Source organism: Polistes fuscatus, unplaced genomic scaffold (genome assembly GCF_010416935.1).
Source record: "Polistes fuscatus isolate 324 unplaced genomic scaffold, CU_Pfus_HIC Scaffold4, whole genome shotgun sequence".
NCBI lineage: Eukaryota > Metazoa > Arthropoda > Insecta > Hymenoptera > Vespidae > Polistes > Polistes fuscatus.
The window spans coordinates 11,731,664-11,751,419 of record NW_025113118.1 but is presented as its reverse complement, the minus strand read 5'-3'; the positions used below and the strand labels follow the sequence as shown (position 1 = coordinate 11,751,419).

The 19,756-nt window shown below is 33.6% G+C and overlaps 1 protein-coding gene across 10 annotated transcripts in view; it reads right to left on the bottom strand.

The window, feature by feature from the left end:
- LOC122521129 (disks large 1 tumor suppressor protein) overlaps positions 1–19,756 on the bottom strand; it is a 380,822-nt gene that overhangs the window by 140,504 nt on the left and 220,562 nt on the right. For all 10 annotated transcript variants that reach the window (XM_043641597.1, XM_043641592.1, XM_043641596.1 and 7 more), the window contains one exon: positions 7,848–7,883. In XM_043641597.1, coding sequence (XP_043497532.1) covers positions 7,848–7,883 — 36 coding nt within the window. The remainder of the gene's footprint in view (positions 1–7,847; positions 7,884–19,756) is intronic.

The window sequence follows — 19,756 nt, the reverse complement described above, 5'->3', positions numbered from 1 at the left end:
TTATTATCGCATCTGACCTTCGACGAACGCTAGACGGAATAGTGGAAGCGCGTTATTTAAATGCGGCCCAATAAATCCGCGGGAATATTTAAAGTAGTATACAGTAAGCTCGTGCACGCTTTGGGTCCCGTAACAGACACACACGCACACACACACACATATTTAGTAAGTATACAATTATAAATGTATACGTATGTAGAAGTGTTGTTACCGTTTGCTGGCGATTTCTGGCTTAATACGAACGGCCGATTAATTATCACGCAGGGCACGCAATTACGCGCGATAAATCGCGCTAGGGGAACGCGCACGTGATTTAAATTGCACTGGATTAATTTCGCTTATCTGGCAGAACGTTATTTACGTCATTCCGTGCGTATTTGTTGTTGCCGCTGTTGCTTTTGCTGCTGTTTGCCAACGAATACTCAAAGACGATTCCTTACGCGCGTTTAACTTTCCTCGTACGACGTCAAATTTTTGTTTCCTTTTTATTAATATTTACCTCGTAAGTACTCTTTAAGTATTTAATCACGTGGAAAGAAAGAAAAAGAAAATTTCATGAAAACGTGTGGATTGTTTGTGAAATAAAATTGAAACAATGGATGAAAAATATAAATTCATATGTTATAATAATATAATAAATTAAAATCAAAATAAATATGAGAGAAATAAAAAGAACCTTTCTTTTTTCTTTTTCACTTTATTTCGTGTAACACAAATTATGGGAAGACTGTTAGTAGGAAACGAAGTAAAGAAACGTAATTAGCCGTGACACGTGTATATATATGTATATGTGTGCATATATGTGAATATGTATTCAGTCCCGAGGTTGTGCACGTCGCTCTTTGTTTTTTTTTCCTTTTTGCAATTTCATCGTCCTCTTCCTTCTCCTCCTTCTTGTCCTCCTCCTTCCCTCTGGACCACTAGTCCTGGTATTCCACGACGGCCTAGTAATGAGAGAAAAAGAAAAAAAAAAAACACAGGAACTTAGCTAGCGAACACCCTAGGCTAATCTCTCGTGTCTGAAGTGGCTCATTTGCGGCAAAGGACGAGAGAACTTTCTCTTTTGCATGGACCAAAGAGAAATGAGAAGAGAAAGTATAGAAAGAAGGAATAGCGAAAAAGAGTAGTAGAATAAAAAGCGAGAAAGAAACGAAAGAAAGAAAACGCGAATGTTGAGGAAGCTTTAGAACCCTGGTAGATTAAACTAATTGGCAGCAAACCATCACACACGATTTTTTGTCCACGTTGCTTAAGTGTGAGTATGTGTGTATGTGTGTGTGTGTGAGTGTGCGTGGCTCTCTTATTCCCCCATTTTGCTGTTAGTCTTGTTTTACAAAGCTTTTACGATTTACCAAAGTAAAGTGCGTAAAATTACTCTATAAGCGTAAGCCCTTCGACATTACTTTAATGTTTATCTCTTTCCCGATAATTCAACAGCCATTTAATATTTACTAAGGAATATTGTTTTATCGATGAGAAAATATCGAATATTTAATGAGATTTGTATCATTGTTTGATGAAGTTATCGAAACGAGAATATACCTTTGTTTTGATTATTTTCAGTGATTTTTCTTTTTTAATGAACGAACGATCGAAAATTATTTCATTTGTTAACTCATTGTAAAACAATTTTTTTGTTGGATTAAGAATGAAAATATGTTCCAAACAAAAATTACTTCTTTTTTCTATAAAGAATATGTTGACTTTGTGAAAAATGTAACTTCCTATTAAAAAAGTGTATCTCACAATTAGATTAAAAAGAAAACTTTTATACTGATGGGGGATAAAATTAATAAAATATTAAAAATGTATACGATATATTTAAATCATAAAGGTTACGTTAAAAAAAAACAATTAAACAAATTATTCAGTTAGAATGTTTAGAAATGTTTCAAACAAATTAAACTATTTATTTTAAACTTTCTTTCTTACTTCAAACAAACGAGAAATAAATCAAAGAACTTTCAGTTTCTTTATAGAACGAAGACTTCGATGAATGTTTGACGAGAAATAGGTAGAAGACAAATCACGTAAAAGAATTTGATGAGATTGGGTAATAATACAAAATTTTTCACAAATGAGGATACATTTTTAAAGAGAATCGAGATGACTTTCAACTATTCAGTCGTACAAATTGAATTATAATAGAATAACGAAAGCACGCCTCGTCGTTTTACGACAACAAATATTTCGCCAACCCTCGAAAATTGAACAGTTAATTCAGCTATCAAGGTTCTCCCCCATTTTATCGGCCGACGAAAATTCTGCTTCTTCTTCGTAGTAGTAGTAGTAGTCACGACTATCCTTTTCCCTTTTCTCTTTTCTTTCCTTTTTTTTTTCGCATACTTCGCGAATATTTCTACAAAGGAATTGAGAGAAGAAACTCACGGATGAATTGAGACGAGATAGGAATGTAGGAGGAGGTTGCGGGAGGGCAACGAGAAGGGCCGTCGAAGAAAAAGACACCGGAGAAGAGCAAGCAAGGGTAAGAAGAATTTAATGAAGCAAAAAATCATGGAAATTCCTATCTTTTTTTCTCTTTCAGTCAGTTCTTCGACGAAGGTCAACGAAAGAGACACAAGAATGATTAAAAGTGAGATAAAGGACGAGGTAAAAGATGGAAAAATAAAAAAAAAATAAAAAAATCGAAAATGAATTTAATGTAATACTTTTCGATGTACTTTTTAAGTTCCTTCTTTCAACGATTCTCACAAAGTTTCGCTTTAAATATATAATAATAATATTTATATCGAATTGTTAAAAAAAAGTTTTCCAACGAATGATCAACGATGTGGAAAAAAATATCTTCTTTAACTTTTGTTAGTTTATCTTAAATAAGAAAGCTACGTATATTCTTTTGTACCGAAAGAAATCATCTAAAGTCATACGATCTTTCTAGTTACGGGATACTTTTATCGAATTTCGTTGACGAGTATCGGAGTTTCAAATTATACGGTGGCACGATAAAAATAAATAAATGTTACTAAGTATATAAGAAAGAAGGAGAGAGAGAGAAAAAAAGAGAGTGGGAAGGAGGTAGATGCTTATTGGAAAATCTCGAAGAAACCATCAACGCCTTTTCCCGTTTTCTTCAAGAGCGAGCTTTTGTATCGAGCGAGCTTTTCACCAGCTTGCCTCAGTTTTCTATCCTTTTCTAAAAAGTTAGAAACTCTTGCGGGAAATCTCCGTTCGAGAATCTCTAATAATCCTTCTATTCGAAAAAGAATAACATGATGCCGAAGGAGAGAGAGAGAGAGAATGAAAAGTGACAAGGTAGGAAAACGTAAGAGATGAGAGCTTTTTCGTAGCCTCGGAGAAAAATACGAGAAGTGGCAAGGAAAATCTCGCCACGATTTGCACCATCCGACCCCCAACTTTCCCACCTCTCGGGAGTAAAACGGAAGTTCGCGAATGTTGGACACTCGACCGGGTTTTGTCAAATCCCTATTGAGAAACTTTTATGGAAATCCGTTTGGCGATTCGTTGTCTTCATGCTTTCCCGAATACTATTCCGTGAATTTATGTGGAAAAGCTCCGTTCGAAAAAGAATCAACTTTTTCTAAATAAGAAACAAAATGTTTTCTAATACATTGGGTTTCATATTTATTGGGACAATATTTAAAAAGATTTTCTTTCTCGGCATTCATAATAGCGAAATTTTTATTACATAAAATAAAATATTATTATGTAGTAGCATGAGTGTCAACAGTAAGCTGATTAAATCCATTGATCGATTATTTAAAATATCGACAATTTATATTGAAAAATAATATGTATAAACGTGTAACGAAAATTTGACAAATTTAAATATATATTACAGATAAATTATTTATATCCTCTTATAAATATTTTTATTCATTTTATAGACAAAATTTTGTCCCCGTTAATTATTATCGTTCAATCACGAAAATTCGAAAAATTTTCTTTCCAACGGGAGAAAAGTATGAACGAAAAAAGGAAGTTGTAGGACAATGAAAGATACTTCGAGCATCGACAAAGGAAAATGAAAAAAGCGACTAGTCCAAGAGGAATAAAGAAAAAAAAACTAAAAAGGCAAAGAGAAAAAAAGAGAGAAGGGGGAGAGGTAGGCGGGGGAGGGTGGGGGGATGGGGGGATGGGGGACAGGGAGAAGTAAAGAGTTGGTGAAAACGTCGGCATTGTGTGTATTCTTTTTACTGGGCTTTTCATCGATGCGCCACACCACCCGTATTGTGGGTATTCGATGCAAGAATCCGATGCGCAGCAGGTACTTTGTGAAGGGATCGAAAAAGCCATTCAAGACAATGGCACGGGACCATGGTGCTCCAAGCAAGAACTCATTGACCGGAAATCGATCCAACCCTTTCCTCTTTTCTCCCCCTCCCTCTCTCTCTCTCTCGTCATCAAGTGACATCGACACTCCCCCGCTGTGTATTGAGTTTCAATGGTGCAATGCCGAATTGTCGATAACTTCTAACAAGGAAGATAAAAGATAACGTTTTTTTTATTCGTAATAGAAAAATTTTCTAATTTTTTTCTTTTTTTTTTTTTACTAATTATAAGCTATACAATTGTTATCGGTGGTATTTAATTATATAGATAGGTTTACTTCGTTCATCAAATTTTATATGAATTATGTTGATATACTTAAATATTTAAAATCATTGGCTGGTGTAATTTTGACGTTAAAACATTTTCCAAGATGATAAAACATGAAAGAACGAGGGAGAGAGAGAGAGAGAGGAGCTTTTATTTAATCACCTAGACGAAGCTGGTACTCCGTTTACCTGTTAATAGCAATGAAGAGGAAAAAACGGGTCTGTGTACTTCAGCACGATAGCACGTTTTAACGAATCTTTTAAATTCATGTCTCGCGTTCAGCAGCTGTTTAAGCTCGCAAATTACATAGCCTTTCTTCTCTTCGTGGCCTTTTAACCTTCCCTTTTCTCTTAATCTTAATAACTTGATTTAATATCGTAACTCCTTTAAATAACATCCCCGTAGAAGTACTTGTTTGTCACAGATCGTGTAATAACAAATTTACGTAAATTATTTTCTACGATCTTCGTGATACTTAAATCTTAATCGATCATATCGATTAATCAAGATGTATTTTCTGTCGAAGAAAAAATCACATCAATCTTATTTTAAATCACGAGTAAAGAAAAGTTAACTTTTTATAAAGTAAATTGTTTTTAACACGTGGATTAATCAAACGAGAGATTGATAAGGATGAAAACAAAAGCACGCATACGTGCGAACGAACGTATATACATACATACACACACACACACACATACACAAGATTAAAAAGAAAAGAAACAAAAAAGAAATACACTGTCGAGGGTCGATAACGTCTTTGAAGGGAAACGTTTTAAAATTCATCGCTCGTTTCTCAGACGTTTAAGCTCCGTCTCCCTTAACCAGCAAAGCAGCAACAGTCCTTTTTCCTTCTACAAACCCTTCTCACTCTCTCTCCCTCTCCCTTTCACTCGAACGACGATATTCTTAGTGTCTGTATCGGCGTATCAGTGCGAGACAGAGCCCCAAGGCGAAGGTAAACCCGATTAGACGGCACACTAAATCTCATTCAAGGCAACGCCGCCATTGTTAAACTGCTTCTCTCTGCTTCTCTCTCTCTCTCTCTCTATCTCTCTTTCTCTTGGTCTTTCCTTAAACTCCTTCAAGAAAGCGAGTTTCTAACCACGTTGGATTATCAAGCGGTCGTCCTACGGGAATCTCTCTTAGTGGTTTGGCACATCGTATGTGTAAGGTCGACCTTCCTTTTATATCTACTACACTCTCTACGAAGAGAGAATCAGCGAACAAGAGAGAGAGAGAGAGAAATGAAAAGAGAAGAAGAATCGACAACGATAAGGTAAGATGGATCGTTCGGACCGTTCGAGTGCCAACTCGCAATGCACTTCCTTTAGGCATGAGTACGTTGCCGATAAATCCGTCATTTGCATAATCGAGAAAATTGTGGCTTGCCTTTTTCCACCACCCATCGAACCACTTCCCATGTCCATCCTCTCCACGCTCTCTTTGCCATCTGCCAACGTCTTTTCAACTGTCAGAACGGTACCCTGATATCGAAGGAAATGGATTATCTGACGATACCTGACTACGCTTATACCACCATTTTGATATCGAACGATTATCGAGAAAGGATATCTTTAATTTTGTTATATATGAGTATATTTATATAGAAAATTTCGATAAATTATGAACATCAATTACACTAGTTTACAAAATTTAAGTTTTTATCTGTTGAGGTGAATATTATGGTTGATAATGTTCACTTATGTGACCTGTTTTCGTCAAATCTAACCTCAAAAATTTGTGTACAGCTCGAGTTATTTTGTTTTCGATTTTTATTATATTTTACGCGTATTTATTAGTCGATAACTTGAGTATTGTAATGTGTTAAGATTAATATCTGAGAAAAAAAAAGAGCTGGTAAAAAAAATTCTACTTATATATTTGAAATCTGTATAACATATGTAGTCAGCAACAGTTAAAATTTTTTCGGCAACAGATGTACTGTAAACTAGTGTTATTAATGATTTCATTTGTTAAATGTAATCTATTGATTATATTATGTTTTATTTATTTCTATTAGATAAAACATAATTAATAATTGTGAAATATTGTTTTTTCTTTTTTGAGATTTTATCAAAGTTACCGTATATTTAATATAAAATGTTACGTACATATTATATCGTTTAAATTTGATAACAAAAGTATATGGCTGTATAATATATTAAATAATGTTTTTAATGGGAAAAGAAAAAAAAATGAAAATATTTTGAAATAAATGAAAGCAGAATGAGAAAGCAAAAGATAATAATTGTTGAAGAGTATAATACAAATAGTAAGAGATAATGATAGATCGATTTATCACATTGAAAAAGGCGTCATGCAAGTTTACCGGTTCCGGTAAATATTTTCGCAACCGACAATGTCGTCTCAACTAATCGCGAAAGCTTAAACGAAGAAACGGAGCGTTCCGACGCGTATCCCAGACGCTTTCGTTCTAGAATACTTGCCAACCATAACGTCATTAAACCACAACACCGGTAATAAGAACAGAGCTCGTACAAAGCACTGCAGATGGCAATGAAAAGACACGAAGAGAAAGAAGAGAAGAGAAGAGAAGAAAAGAGAAGAGAAAGAGAGAGAGAGAGAGAGAAAGAAGGAAGAGGTTCTCAATTGTAATCCTAGTTAATACTAGACTCATCATTTCTATAAAATCTTCACTAACTGTTCGTTGCTTTAAAACTCTTCAGTGAAAAACTTTTCATTTAGGTTTACATTTAAAATTTAATTAAATTGAATCTATCGGTAATAACAAATAATTGAATATTTAATTTTCTTGTTAATTAATCGTAATTAGAAAAAAGAAAATATTCACGTGTTACAGTAAATAATTTAAATAGAATTTAAATTCGCCAATGATCGTGAATAGATTAGGTAAACCTTTTTTCATTAATTTAAAATACTTATTATATAATTACTTTAATTTTTTTTTAATTAACCTATGCAGCTAATCTAATTAGAATAATAAATTAATGTGTGAGGACTATAATTGACAGTCGTGTATTATGTAGTAATAGGTATTAAAGACATGCAATTACAACACACCCACGTATACATTGTTAATTAATCTTCAACGAAATTACTCTTTCCTGTATGTTAAGCTCACATAATGAATAATGTTCGCGTCATGCAAGTAATACTTTTGAAAGATAAAATGGAACGTGCTCGAAGCAAAGCTCAATGAAAAGAAATCAAAGAATTTTCTAAAGCTAAAAAAAGCTGGTGTTTAATTAAGAAAAATATTGAAAAGAATTTGAACGAACGCTTACCTGATCGCCATCGTGTCCTTGCCAACTGTCGTGGCTCTGTAACAAAAAGGAACCAAAATATAATTATACTATGTAATTTCTTGCTATCACTTTTATACAGAAATTATTGAAAACGTTGAAACTATCAAACCGAAAACGTATAGAACGTCATTCTAAATATTTAATAGGACGGTACACAAAGCTCGTTCCAGTTACAAGTCCAAACTACTAATTATTCGCGCCCTCGTGACATAACCCGCGTTAATTATTAATAAACATACTTCGCTAACAAAGAATATTACGCGGCAGTTTAAACGTAAGCCTCGACGAGAGTTCGAGGGACTATCAAGTGGGTGTTAAATAATTGTCTCCACTTTCCAAATGGTGTCACGCACGTATCGTTAACTTGAACATTTTTATTTTCTCAATTTTCTCAAAACGATATGACTAACGTCAGAACATATTTTTACTTTTATTCTAATATTAAATTTCATACGAAAATAATAATAAAAATGATAAGTATTTTTACACACTAAACCTAAAAATCCTGTAAATTAGAATAATACACACATTTATAAATAAAAGAAAATATTCTGTTCACTATTCAATTGGCTGAAATCTCATTCCATATTAAAAATATATGTTTTATTTTTTTGTAAAGCAGTCATTTAATCGCTCACGGTAGAAATAGGTATACACGAAGTGTTAATCAATGTTCATTTCAATTAACTTTTTTTTATCTTTTAAATACGAAAAGAATTGCTTGTACCCAAAAGAAAAAAAGAAAATCATTTTCACATGATCAAAGTGAATTCAAAGTGATAACAGGTACTATTTGAACTGTTGTTTTTTTTCTCTTTCTTTTTAAGTCAAAGCAGAAAGGATGAGAGTTGGCAGCAAGAATCTCGAAGTTTCGTGTCATTCTCATTTGGCTGGCCAGCTCAAAAGACAATAGTCCTGGTACAATGGTGGCACGTCGAACACGTGCCATTGAAGTCTCGAAATAGCAGAAACTGCGGAGGAGGAAAACGACAGCTTCCAATATGTATGTATGTGTACCCAGTTCTCTAACACTAACACGTAGATATTCGCATAGCTATATAACAACGATGATCATTCGCGCTTGACGACTATTACTCGCTAAAGTTATAGTTCAACGTTATAGCTCAAGTATTAGCTCGTAGACATTGTACAAATCTTAACAATTTTCATTGAACAATGAAAAGTAAAGAAACGAAAATTCGTATTTGCTTAAAAAAGAAAAAGAAAAGAATCCTTTTACTTTAACTGTCTATAATTTGTTAAATATTTATTCATTTTATCGCTATAATGTTAATTAATATGCTGATTAATTTGTGCGAAATTTTATAAATCAAAATATATTGGTTAAAAAAATGTTATCTCGAAAAAATGATTTGATATTTTTGAGAACAATTATTTTCAATAACAGAACGTTTATTTCTCGTTGTTAAAATAGAAACTTTCGTGGTCGATGTTTTTTTTTCTATAAAATAAAGAATAACCTACGCGCTATTATATTAGCAACATATAACATTTTACATAAAAAAAGAAAAAAAGAAAGTTTCTTTCGTTCTGAAATATTTTTTCATTTCGAACCCGACGAAAAAAAAAAAAATTAGGTTACAGAAGGTTAACGACATCTCATCCCTTATTCTTTTCAAGAATTTATTACAAATTCTGTTCGCGTAAGAAAATCTACATTTTTTTATACGCTTCTAGTCTCTCATCTCTGACTGGAAGTAGTTAGAAAAAAAAAAAAACCAAAAAGGACGAATATAAAAAGAACGAAACAGTGTATCATACAATTATTTTCAAAAGACGACCTATTTTTTTTTTGTTTAGCGACGATACGGAGAAAAGAAATTCGTACGAGTAATTTAATGCTTTATCGATTTTATTCCATACGCAAGTATACAATGTACATAGTATATTCAGGGTATAAAATAAACGCGTTTCAGCGTTGGTTATGAGGGCTCATATTGGTGTCATAAATCTAACAAGGCGAGTCACATTAATCCTACAAACGCCTATACTTTCAAGTTTAACCGACACCGGTATCCGATAAATTACTCCTTCTTTGTGCGTTCTGTATTATTTAGTAACCTTTCTCGATTTAATGAACCCCGTAGCCTCGAGTATTTTTTTTTTCCCTTGAATTACAATCTTTACCCGATCTTAACCAAAATTCCTGATCTGAATATAAATGGGAAATAAAAAGAAGAGAAGAAAAGAGAAAAAAGAAACAAAAAAAAAGAGAACAAACAGGCGAATATAGAAACGTCATATTCAGGGTGATAACAAAATATCGAAATATTATCGAAAGATCGAAAAAAAAAAAGGGAATTGAGAGAACGTGATTTTCATTAGATTTTTATCCAACGAGTACTATCACGTCGAGGGATTTTAAAAGGACTATCGGTTGGTGTACGCGACATGAAAATTATCTTCGATTCCTCTATTCATCGAGGCTGGATATTTTTAGCTAGGATAGTATCAAAATCCTATTACTAGAGTTGGATGTCGATTCTCGGTGGATTCCTAGAAAGAGAGAAAGAATAAAAAAAAAACCAAAAAAAGGAAGAAGAGAGAGAGAGAGAGAGAGAGAGAGAAAGATAGAAAGCAAGATGTAATAATATCGATATCAATTTTACGTTGTCAATGATGAGAAAAGAAACATATATATATATATATATAATACATATTCCAGAAGTATGTAATATTTTACTATAATGTTCTTCAAAACAAGACGAAAACAGCATCGGCTGATGGAAATGATAATTTCCTAAGTATCGATGTTCGCTCGTGATGATCGTGTTAGTGAAATTATACGAGGGACGACAGGATACAATTCATCAATTTAATCACCCTCCGATCGAACGTTCTTCGTTTTATCGGTGAGATCCATCGAGAAGTCTCACAAAGTCTTCTTGTTATGTATATTAACAGATCGTTTGGATTTATCGATCGAAGAATAAATGTTTCATCGAAGAATCATTAATCATGTTTTCCTTTTTAATAAAGTTTACGTTCTTATTATACTTACGTGATTTTCGATCATACTAAATTGATTACATGAGATTGAATGAATAATCGGATTGTATTATAAATTCACAAGGAAACGAATAATTCGTGAAATAAATTCTGAAGAAAAACAAATAAATTTAGATTAACAACAAATATTTATATATATATAATAATATTTGTTTTAATCGTTATGTAACATAAGTCTCGTTTTAAAACGAGACATTTCCCTATTTTTTTTCCAACAAAGTTATTGCCGTGATAGATACATTTTTTGTTTCTCAACCCAAAGGGTATCATCTTCGTAGGTTTTTGTAACGCGTGTCTCGCCCACAGAGACTTACATACTTCGCTTCTTATCTCTATTCTAGTCTCTCAGTTCACTTCCCCATCCCTTAGTTCCCTTCTTACTACCCCTCTGATATTCGTTATGAGGAGTAAGCTGGATTTATGAGCTTGTACGTCCCAAGAGCGCTCGATCGAGTCATCCACTCGTGTACGAGGATGAGCTTGCGTCAAATATATATATTCCGGGAAAGAATCTTTTACAAGGAATGAGTCTTCTAATGTTTGATCATATTACCCAACACATATAACCTACTCTGGCTAGATATTTATATATAATACGTAAGTAATATCATTATTTTTTATATATAATATATAATACATTAGTTTGATTGGATTTGTTTAATTTAATTTCCAAGTTTCCTCGTCAATTTGATTAATCAACGAATTTAATAGATTGACGAATAGTCGTGCGATGATCCTATTCTTTATAACTACATTTGTTTCTAATTATTTAAATCAACATTCCAAAATATTTGTATCGTCAGTATTAATAATAAGAACAAATCCAACGCATCTTACGGCTACATATTAATATTTTATGATTTAAAATATTGACCCAATGGATATAATAATCAATATAAAATTAAATATCAAACTTGTATACATTTCCTATATTCAATATGTCAACGATCAATCCCATTTGATTGGCAAACTTTCAAGACATTTGAACAATTAATTCAATTTAATATTACCCGATAGATTTTCACGGTGGTAGATTACCAACTATCAATTCACGAAGGAAATAACTGGCTTTGGACGATTTAATACGGAGTATATCTTCCTCCTTGCCGCGTACGCCTTCGACCGCAAGCTAATCCTCTTAACCATTGAATCGTCGTAGTCTTAGAAGGAGTCCCTAAGTCGAGTGAGTTTGGCTTCCTGCGAGCGTTCTTCCTTTCCGTCCTTTAAAGTTTCACTTTGGCTTATAACGTACAATCTTCCTTCCTTCCTTCTCTCTCTCTCTTTCTCTTTCACTCTATCTATCTTTATCTCTTTTTCCTTTATTCATGATCGACGATCCTAGATGAATGCACTTCTCTCTTTCTATCTATCTCTCTTTCTTTATCTCTCTGTCTGCTTTTGATTCTCGTAAAATCACGATTTTCGAGGATCATTGCGAGGTACCACGTGGCAATAAATAATAAACGAGGGTGAAATAGAAAGAGAGAGAGAGAGAGATTACGTAACACGTGGTATTTTCGAACGACCTTAACGTGTAGCATCGATTCCCCATTTTGGCGAAAATTTCACGTGCGGTTAAACATCGAACGAATTATTCATTAGGACTAAAATAATAGTAAGTATTGCATGAGAGCGAATGGGAGGATAGTAAAAAGGGGAAGCCAACGTCTAAACGTCTTTTAGTAGGATTTATGAGAACATGCCTGAATTCCTTGATCCTGGTACGGCTCCTGTCACGAGTCCTGACACCGGGCTCCTTGTATGTTAGAAACGTCCTACGTGAACGTACCAACCCTTCTCTAAAGCTTCCTTCTCTTTTCCTCTCTCTCTCTCTTCTTCTATATCAACCATTAAGGTGACTACTAAATTTATGCACCGAAGTAAATAGGACGCTAAGCAATTTCTACCTGAGAGTTTTCATAGTAATTATCTTGTTAATTTTATGTATTTCTAGGATATATATACCTAATTTATATCACGAAATATATTTCATATATGTCAAGTAACTATTCTTATAATTTTGAATTTGAATAAAACAAAACCAGGTATATTGTATATGATTTTATTATAAAGTTTTTGAAGTTATACTTCTTTTGGCGCGTTGGGAAAAGTGTAATGGGGAGTGGATTTTGTTCCGAGCGTCTGGGAAAACGACACCATGAAGTTTGTCTGTATTTACGACGCGCGGTAAAGCGATTTCAAGTATACGGCATGAAGTTGTCTTCTTTTCTTCTTCCCCTTCTTTTCTCAAGCGGGTCACCCATCCAATTACTAATCGTACTCAGCGCCGCTTTAATTAAATGATCGAAGCGAGAACTAATGCTGTATAACCGCGCCATGACTGTTGACGCGTGAAGTAATTCGATATATCTCCCTTATATTTAGTGTGGACCGATTGAAAATATGTTTCCTTTCTTTTTTTTGTTAAGTTAATAAATAATAATAATTAGTTGCTTATGTTCTCATACTTCCAGTCCAATATTTTTTTGAAATTATTTTTGAGGTTATATTCGTTTTGGTACGCCAAAGAAGTAAAACTTCTTACGTGCGTACATAAGTACACACACCAGTTTTTAAGTTATTTTTTTTCTTTGAAGTTTTTTTTGAAGTTATTTTTGAGGATATTGAGGTTATGTTCGTTTTGGTACGGCAAAGAAGTATAACTTCTTACGTGCGTACATAAGTACACACACCAGTTTTTTTTTCTTTAGTAAAGATTCGTCAAGAAAAAGACAGAAAAAGAAGTATAACTTCAAAAAAAAAGAAGAAAAAGTATTTTCTTACGTGTTAACATTTAAGTTCGGTCGTTCTCGATCCACGGTGCGTTCTCTTAATTATGAGCACAGTTCGGTTGCATTAATTAATAGATTTACCTCCCCGAGCTATATCTTATCTCTCTCTTTCTCTCCCCCAACAAAGACTCCTAACTCACCGACATGAAACGCGCAAACACAGGATTGTCTTTCGAGTTCGCGAGTCGAGCGTTTTCGAGGATACCCTGTTTCAAAATTATTAACGACCTCATCTCGTTTCGCATCTACCGTTTCGTTCTCCATCCTCCATCCTCCATTTTCCATCTTTCTCTCTCTCTCTCTCTCTCTCTCTCATCGTCCATTTGCTTCTTAATTATCTGTCCTCGGTTCTCTCATAAATATTATAAACGCGTACGGTATACAAATTTGCACATATTGCATGCATTCCTATATACGATACACATATGCAGTACCGATATTTCGATCATAAATATAGTTTACGTCGATGTTCATTCTTCCATAAATGATCATTCAAAGTTTATAATTAATCCTTCGGTTATATTTCCAATCTTTCTTTTTTTGTTTTTTTTGCCCTTTTTCTCTTTTTCTATTTTCAAAGATATATCTAACAGAGCTAATGAGATACTTTAATCGAGATGAATTAAACTCGTACTACTAGGTATTATTTGTTTTTTTTTTATTTTTCGTTTTAACCACTTCTAAGGCAAATTAATGGATTTTTAATTGTAATAATTAGCAGTGAAGTATGTTACATTTATTTCTAATATTATTCGTTATAAAAATTAAATATAAATGAATATTAGAGAGATTGTTAGAAAATGAATTACGTTTTTACGAATAAAATAATATAAATAGTAAATAAATAATATTAATCTAAACATAATATAAATAACACCAAAATATCTTCACATTATGCTGACGAAATTTAATCCGAAAAAAAAATAAAAATGGAAAAGAAAATATTTCTTTTTTTTTTATTTTCGATAGATAAAAATAAAATTAAATAACAAAAAAAAGGAAGAGAAAAATACTTCTTTAAATAACGATAAAAGAATCGAAAGAGATTAGAAAGGAGACTACTGGGAACATATTCGGAACAAAAAAAAAATAAAAGTAACGACGTGCCGATGGAGAAATTAAAAGACGTTTAACGATGTCAGCACGTTTCCATCGATGCCTCGTTACAAAGTCGTTATAGACTAATTACAGATTCCAAATCGTTAGCGAGCACTAACAACAACGACGACGATGACGACGACGACGACGACGAGTATCTACAACGAAAACAACGAAGACGACGACGATGACGAAACCAATGTGTTTCCGCGTGCAGCTGACAATTAATGTGAAAACCTAACGCGGCTCGATAAATTCTATCCACGAATAGTATTTTTGGATTGCGAACATAGATAACGTCTCTCTCTGGCTGTCCCGTAAATATCGATATGTATGCTTTTTCAAATACTGATTCGCGAATTTCGAAGGGAATCACCGAGCGTATAATTGGTCTCGCGAGAATAACTCGTGACCATTCGTATCTAACATATTTCCAATCAAATCTAATTAATTTCTTTTCCGCTTTTTGAACATAATAATAAATTATACATATATATAATAATCTCGATATTATTATAAATATAATCGTTAATGTAATGCATTAATATAAAAATGAACAATTTTAATGAACTTGTAGTTCATTAGTCTTACCCGGTTAATTAGATTCGAAACAAGAAGTAGGAAAAAAAAAACTGATCTACATCGCGTTGATAATTATGACAGTAGAGTAATAATTATAAATTAACAAAAAGAATTGCAAAAAAAGAATCGATTTCATGATTTATTTCGTATAATACTTTCCATTACTTTTTTTTTCGACTTATCGTTAAGTTCTACTTACTCTCATAATTAACGATAATGTATTATCATATATTATTCAATAACCGCAAAAATGTTGATCCATTTATTTAATGCTCGATTAAAAAAGGAAAATTATTGGAAATATAAAAAGTCAATTATCGATCAATTGCTGTATCGTTAAAATTTCAAAAAGATATTAAAAATATGGTATTAATCGGTTTACCTTGTGAACGAGTGGAATAATCTTTCATAAAAGATCACGAAGAAACGCGTACTGATAACGTACGTACACGTTATGATTATTATCGGACAATCGTTAGGTATTAAAAGCGATTGATGTAAAAAAAAAAAAAAACGACACGTTCGGGAAAAAAGAGAGAAAGAGAGAGAGAGAGAGAGAGAGACTCTGGGTAAATCCTTTAAAACCTCCACCCGAAATCGCAATTCATCAATTCAATGTTTGTGCATACGAGGAGGTCGATGAGAGGAGGGTGTAGATCGAGAACGGAGGGGAAGGGCAGAAGAGAGGGAGGGAGGGAAGGAGGAGGAGTGTACCGATTCTCGCGCGTCGCCAATTTTCAAACGACGAACGAATATTTATCGCCTATCCCCTCATGAAAAGAAGAGAGACTAGCAACAACGATGCGGAAACAAGTGTAGAGGGATGAGAAAGGGGGAGGAAACGATAAAAAAAAAAAAGAGATAAAGAGAGCGAGAGCGAGAGAATGAGAGAGAGAGAGAGAGAGAGAGAGAGAGAGAGAGAAAGAGACAAAAAAAAAATACGACGGGAAAGAAAAAAAGAGAAAAAGGTAGCAAACGAACCAACGACAACGAAAAAGAAGGAGAAGAAAAAATAAAAATAAAAAAAAAAATAAAAACAAAAAAAAAACAAAAAGAGAGAAAGAAAAGAAAAAAAGAAGAAAAACCCTATGCGAATCGAACAATGATGATCTGTTCTGTTCTGGCCATTGGTTTGTCGTATCGTTCGTTTTCCAATTCGTTGTTTTACATAGATAGTCCTAGATAGTCCTAGGTATCTCGAACAGTATAGTAACGAATATTGCTGAAATGTGAGGTTTTGGTCTGACCCCTTCTCCTCCCCCCTGTCCCCCTCCCACTATTCGCCATTTCGCTACCACGCTATTTGAATTTTATCGAAGGCTAACAATAGGGCCGATGAGAGTTATTGAACATTAACTGAGTGAGAGAGAGAGAGAGAGAAAGAGAGAACTCGTTCTTTCGTTTCATCTCTCCCCGTTCGTATCCCTTACTATTTTTTTTTAAATATTTTTATAGCCCTTCCACTCCTCCCCGCTCCCCCTTCCCCCTATACACACACATCCCATATTACTTTCCACGAGATTAAGAGATCGTTTGTTGGTGTTGACGCGCGTTGAGATAACAAAATAACGAATAACACGAGAACGGCACGTTTCACGGACTTGACCATTCGTATTAAATCGGTTCGATTAACTGATTTCTCTCTCTGTAACATTTTATTTATCGTATTTTTTCTATTTTACTTTCTTTTTTTTTTTTTTTTTTTTCTTCTATTTTTCCATGCCAATTGTTGTACGTTATAGAAAATCGTCGATGAACGTTTCGATATTCGCACGAAAAGGTTCGCATAAATCGTTTGATCTCTCGCAAACGAGATACGTATTTTATAATCAACTTAGGAACATCATGAAGAAGGAAAAGAGGGGAGTAAAATAACCAGCGGCCGAAGAGCCTGGGACGGGGTTGGTAGAGAAGAAGAAGAAGAAGAAGAAGAAGAAGAAAAAAGGTAACGACGGGAAATAAAAAATCTTCATTGGATTAAACGTCGAAAGGGATCTTGGTTCTCGACATTTTACTTCCCCATTAGCGGTGGTAGGAAAGCTTTACGAGCTTTCCCCAAGTTAAAGAAAGAAAAAAGGAAGAGGAAGAAGAAGAAGAAGAAGAATGGAAGAAGGAAAGAGAGAAAGATAATGGTTCCGGATAGTAATTAAGATCGAATCTGCTTTTTAGCGACAACGATCGGCAGATTCTCGGCATTTTAATAGACGAAATATCGTTTTTTTCCTTAATTTTTTTTCTTCCCCTTGTTTTTTCTTCTTCTGATAATTCTCACGTTAAGATCTCGAGGAGTCCCCTTTTTCGGAATCGTTAATTTTTCCCTGTTACATGGAAGGTCCTTACAACGTAGCAATTATTCTCTTTAATTTATGATAATGCTAACCAACAACTGGTATTCCTTTGAAAACATTTGTTTAACCCTTTCGTAACGTCATATAACTTTACAAGTAACATACTTAAGGATATGCATATGCATATTAAATTTATTTGTTTATTCATATAATGTATTTCTTTTGTCAAATCTGATTACATGTTATACTTAATATAGTATAAAATTATTATAACGTATTATAACATAATATATATTTATTGACCGAAATAAATCTGTGTATTAAAAAAAAACTAATACCATTATTCAACGTATTGTATTTTGAATATTTAGTTGAAGTTATCGAGGTCATTCATACTTTCTTCTTTTTTTTTTTGCAAAAATAGGAAACTTTTCGTATAACACCATGATGCTATATACAAAATAAAAACGAGCAAACTTATTGTCTGGAAGCACTTTTTTCATCCCGAAAATGCAAGAAAAAATTGGGTCAGGAAGGGTTAAGATGTTTCGAAAGAGACAAATTCTTGGGAAAATTCACATGAAGGTGGTATGCTCATGATGTGAAATCGTGGGATACCGTTGTTCTTGTTATATGCAAGTGGGCAGTCTTCTCTCTCTCTCTCTCTCTCTCTTTACCTTGTTTCATCCTCTTCTATATTCGGAGCAACACGCCCTACGCCATTTTCGCCCGTTTACTACGGAATGCAATTTCGTGCAGCACTGGGTACACGACGACGCAACAATCTGCGCGACAGATTACCGCTTTGTTTGTGCTTGCCGGTACTTCGAAACGCAATAAAGATCTGCTGCAAAGCTCTGGGAACGAACGACCCATAGGAGGGTTCTGAGAGGAGGAGGAGGAGGAGGAGGAGAAAGGGTTCGGATATATGGAAGCGAATGGTGAATCGAGTGGGTGGTCTCCCAAGCTATTTAATTGTGTCGCTTAACGCGCGTTTACGTGAACTTCTACGTATACGTGTGCGTGTGCGTGCGAGTGTACGTGTATTCGCGTGTTTGTGCGATCTATCAAATAGACTAGATTTTATTTCTCTTTTAATAGACGTTTTCCTACGTATTCTATTACACGAGAAAGCTTATGTCATCACCTTTTTCCCATAAACGCAGAACTATTTCAACAAGAATTTCTTTAATTGTGTATGTATGTGTATGTGTGCGAACAGAGAGAGAGAGGAAAAGACATTTACCAATAGGAAGTTGTGAATTGAATTTATGTAAATTACGAAACTTATCAAAAACGTTAAATAATTTCAGCGCTTACTAATTAATTAAATTAAACGTCAGTCAAATATTAGTTACGTACGTTCCGTCTTACCCCCTCGTCACCCCACGATCGTTCTAAAATATTCAACGTTGTTTCTCTTCTACTTTTCTCGCTTACCTGTTTGGAGAACGTCCAAACTTTAAGTAAAGCCACATTCCACGGAGAGCAAAGGCACGCAGACGAGTTCATACTTTCCTCTATCTCCGAGGATTGCGGTATAAATGCCTCCGTTCTTTTTCGTCGTTAAAATTCAACGATGTGTTATAACACACCTAACTTTTTCTTTCTCGCCTAAATCGCGAACGTTTACTTAACTTTCACCGAATGTCTATTTACGAATTAAATCATCGTTTCCTCGCATCATGCTGAAATTCATTTATATTTGTCTCTAATTCATTAAAAAATAATTCAATTCAATTTATATATATTTATTATTTCAATTAATAATTTGTATTTTAATTTTGTTGATATGTATGTTACATTCTTATAATTTATTATAAATACTGATCGAATAATATGAAATAAATAATTAAAATTAAAATAAAATTATTACTTCTAATTATTAACGAGGTCAAAGAAGAAAGAAAGAAAAAGTAAATTAATCAAACGTAAAATCCTGAATGAAGAAAAATAAATCGATTCGCGTGAAAGTACGTGGAATAAAATATTTAAAGTAAAAAATGATAAATATAAATTATCGAAGTCACCATCTGTTTGCGTTAAAGCAAAAAGGAAAATAAGAATAAGAATGTAAAAGGAAAGGATAAAAGATATC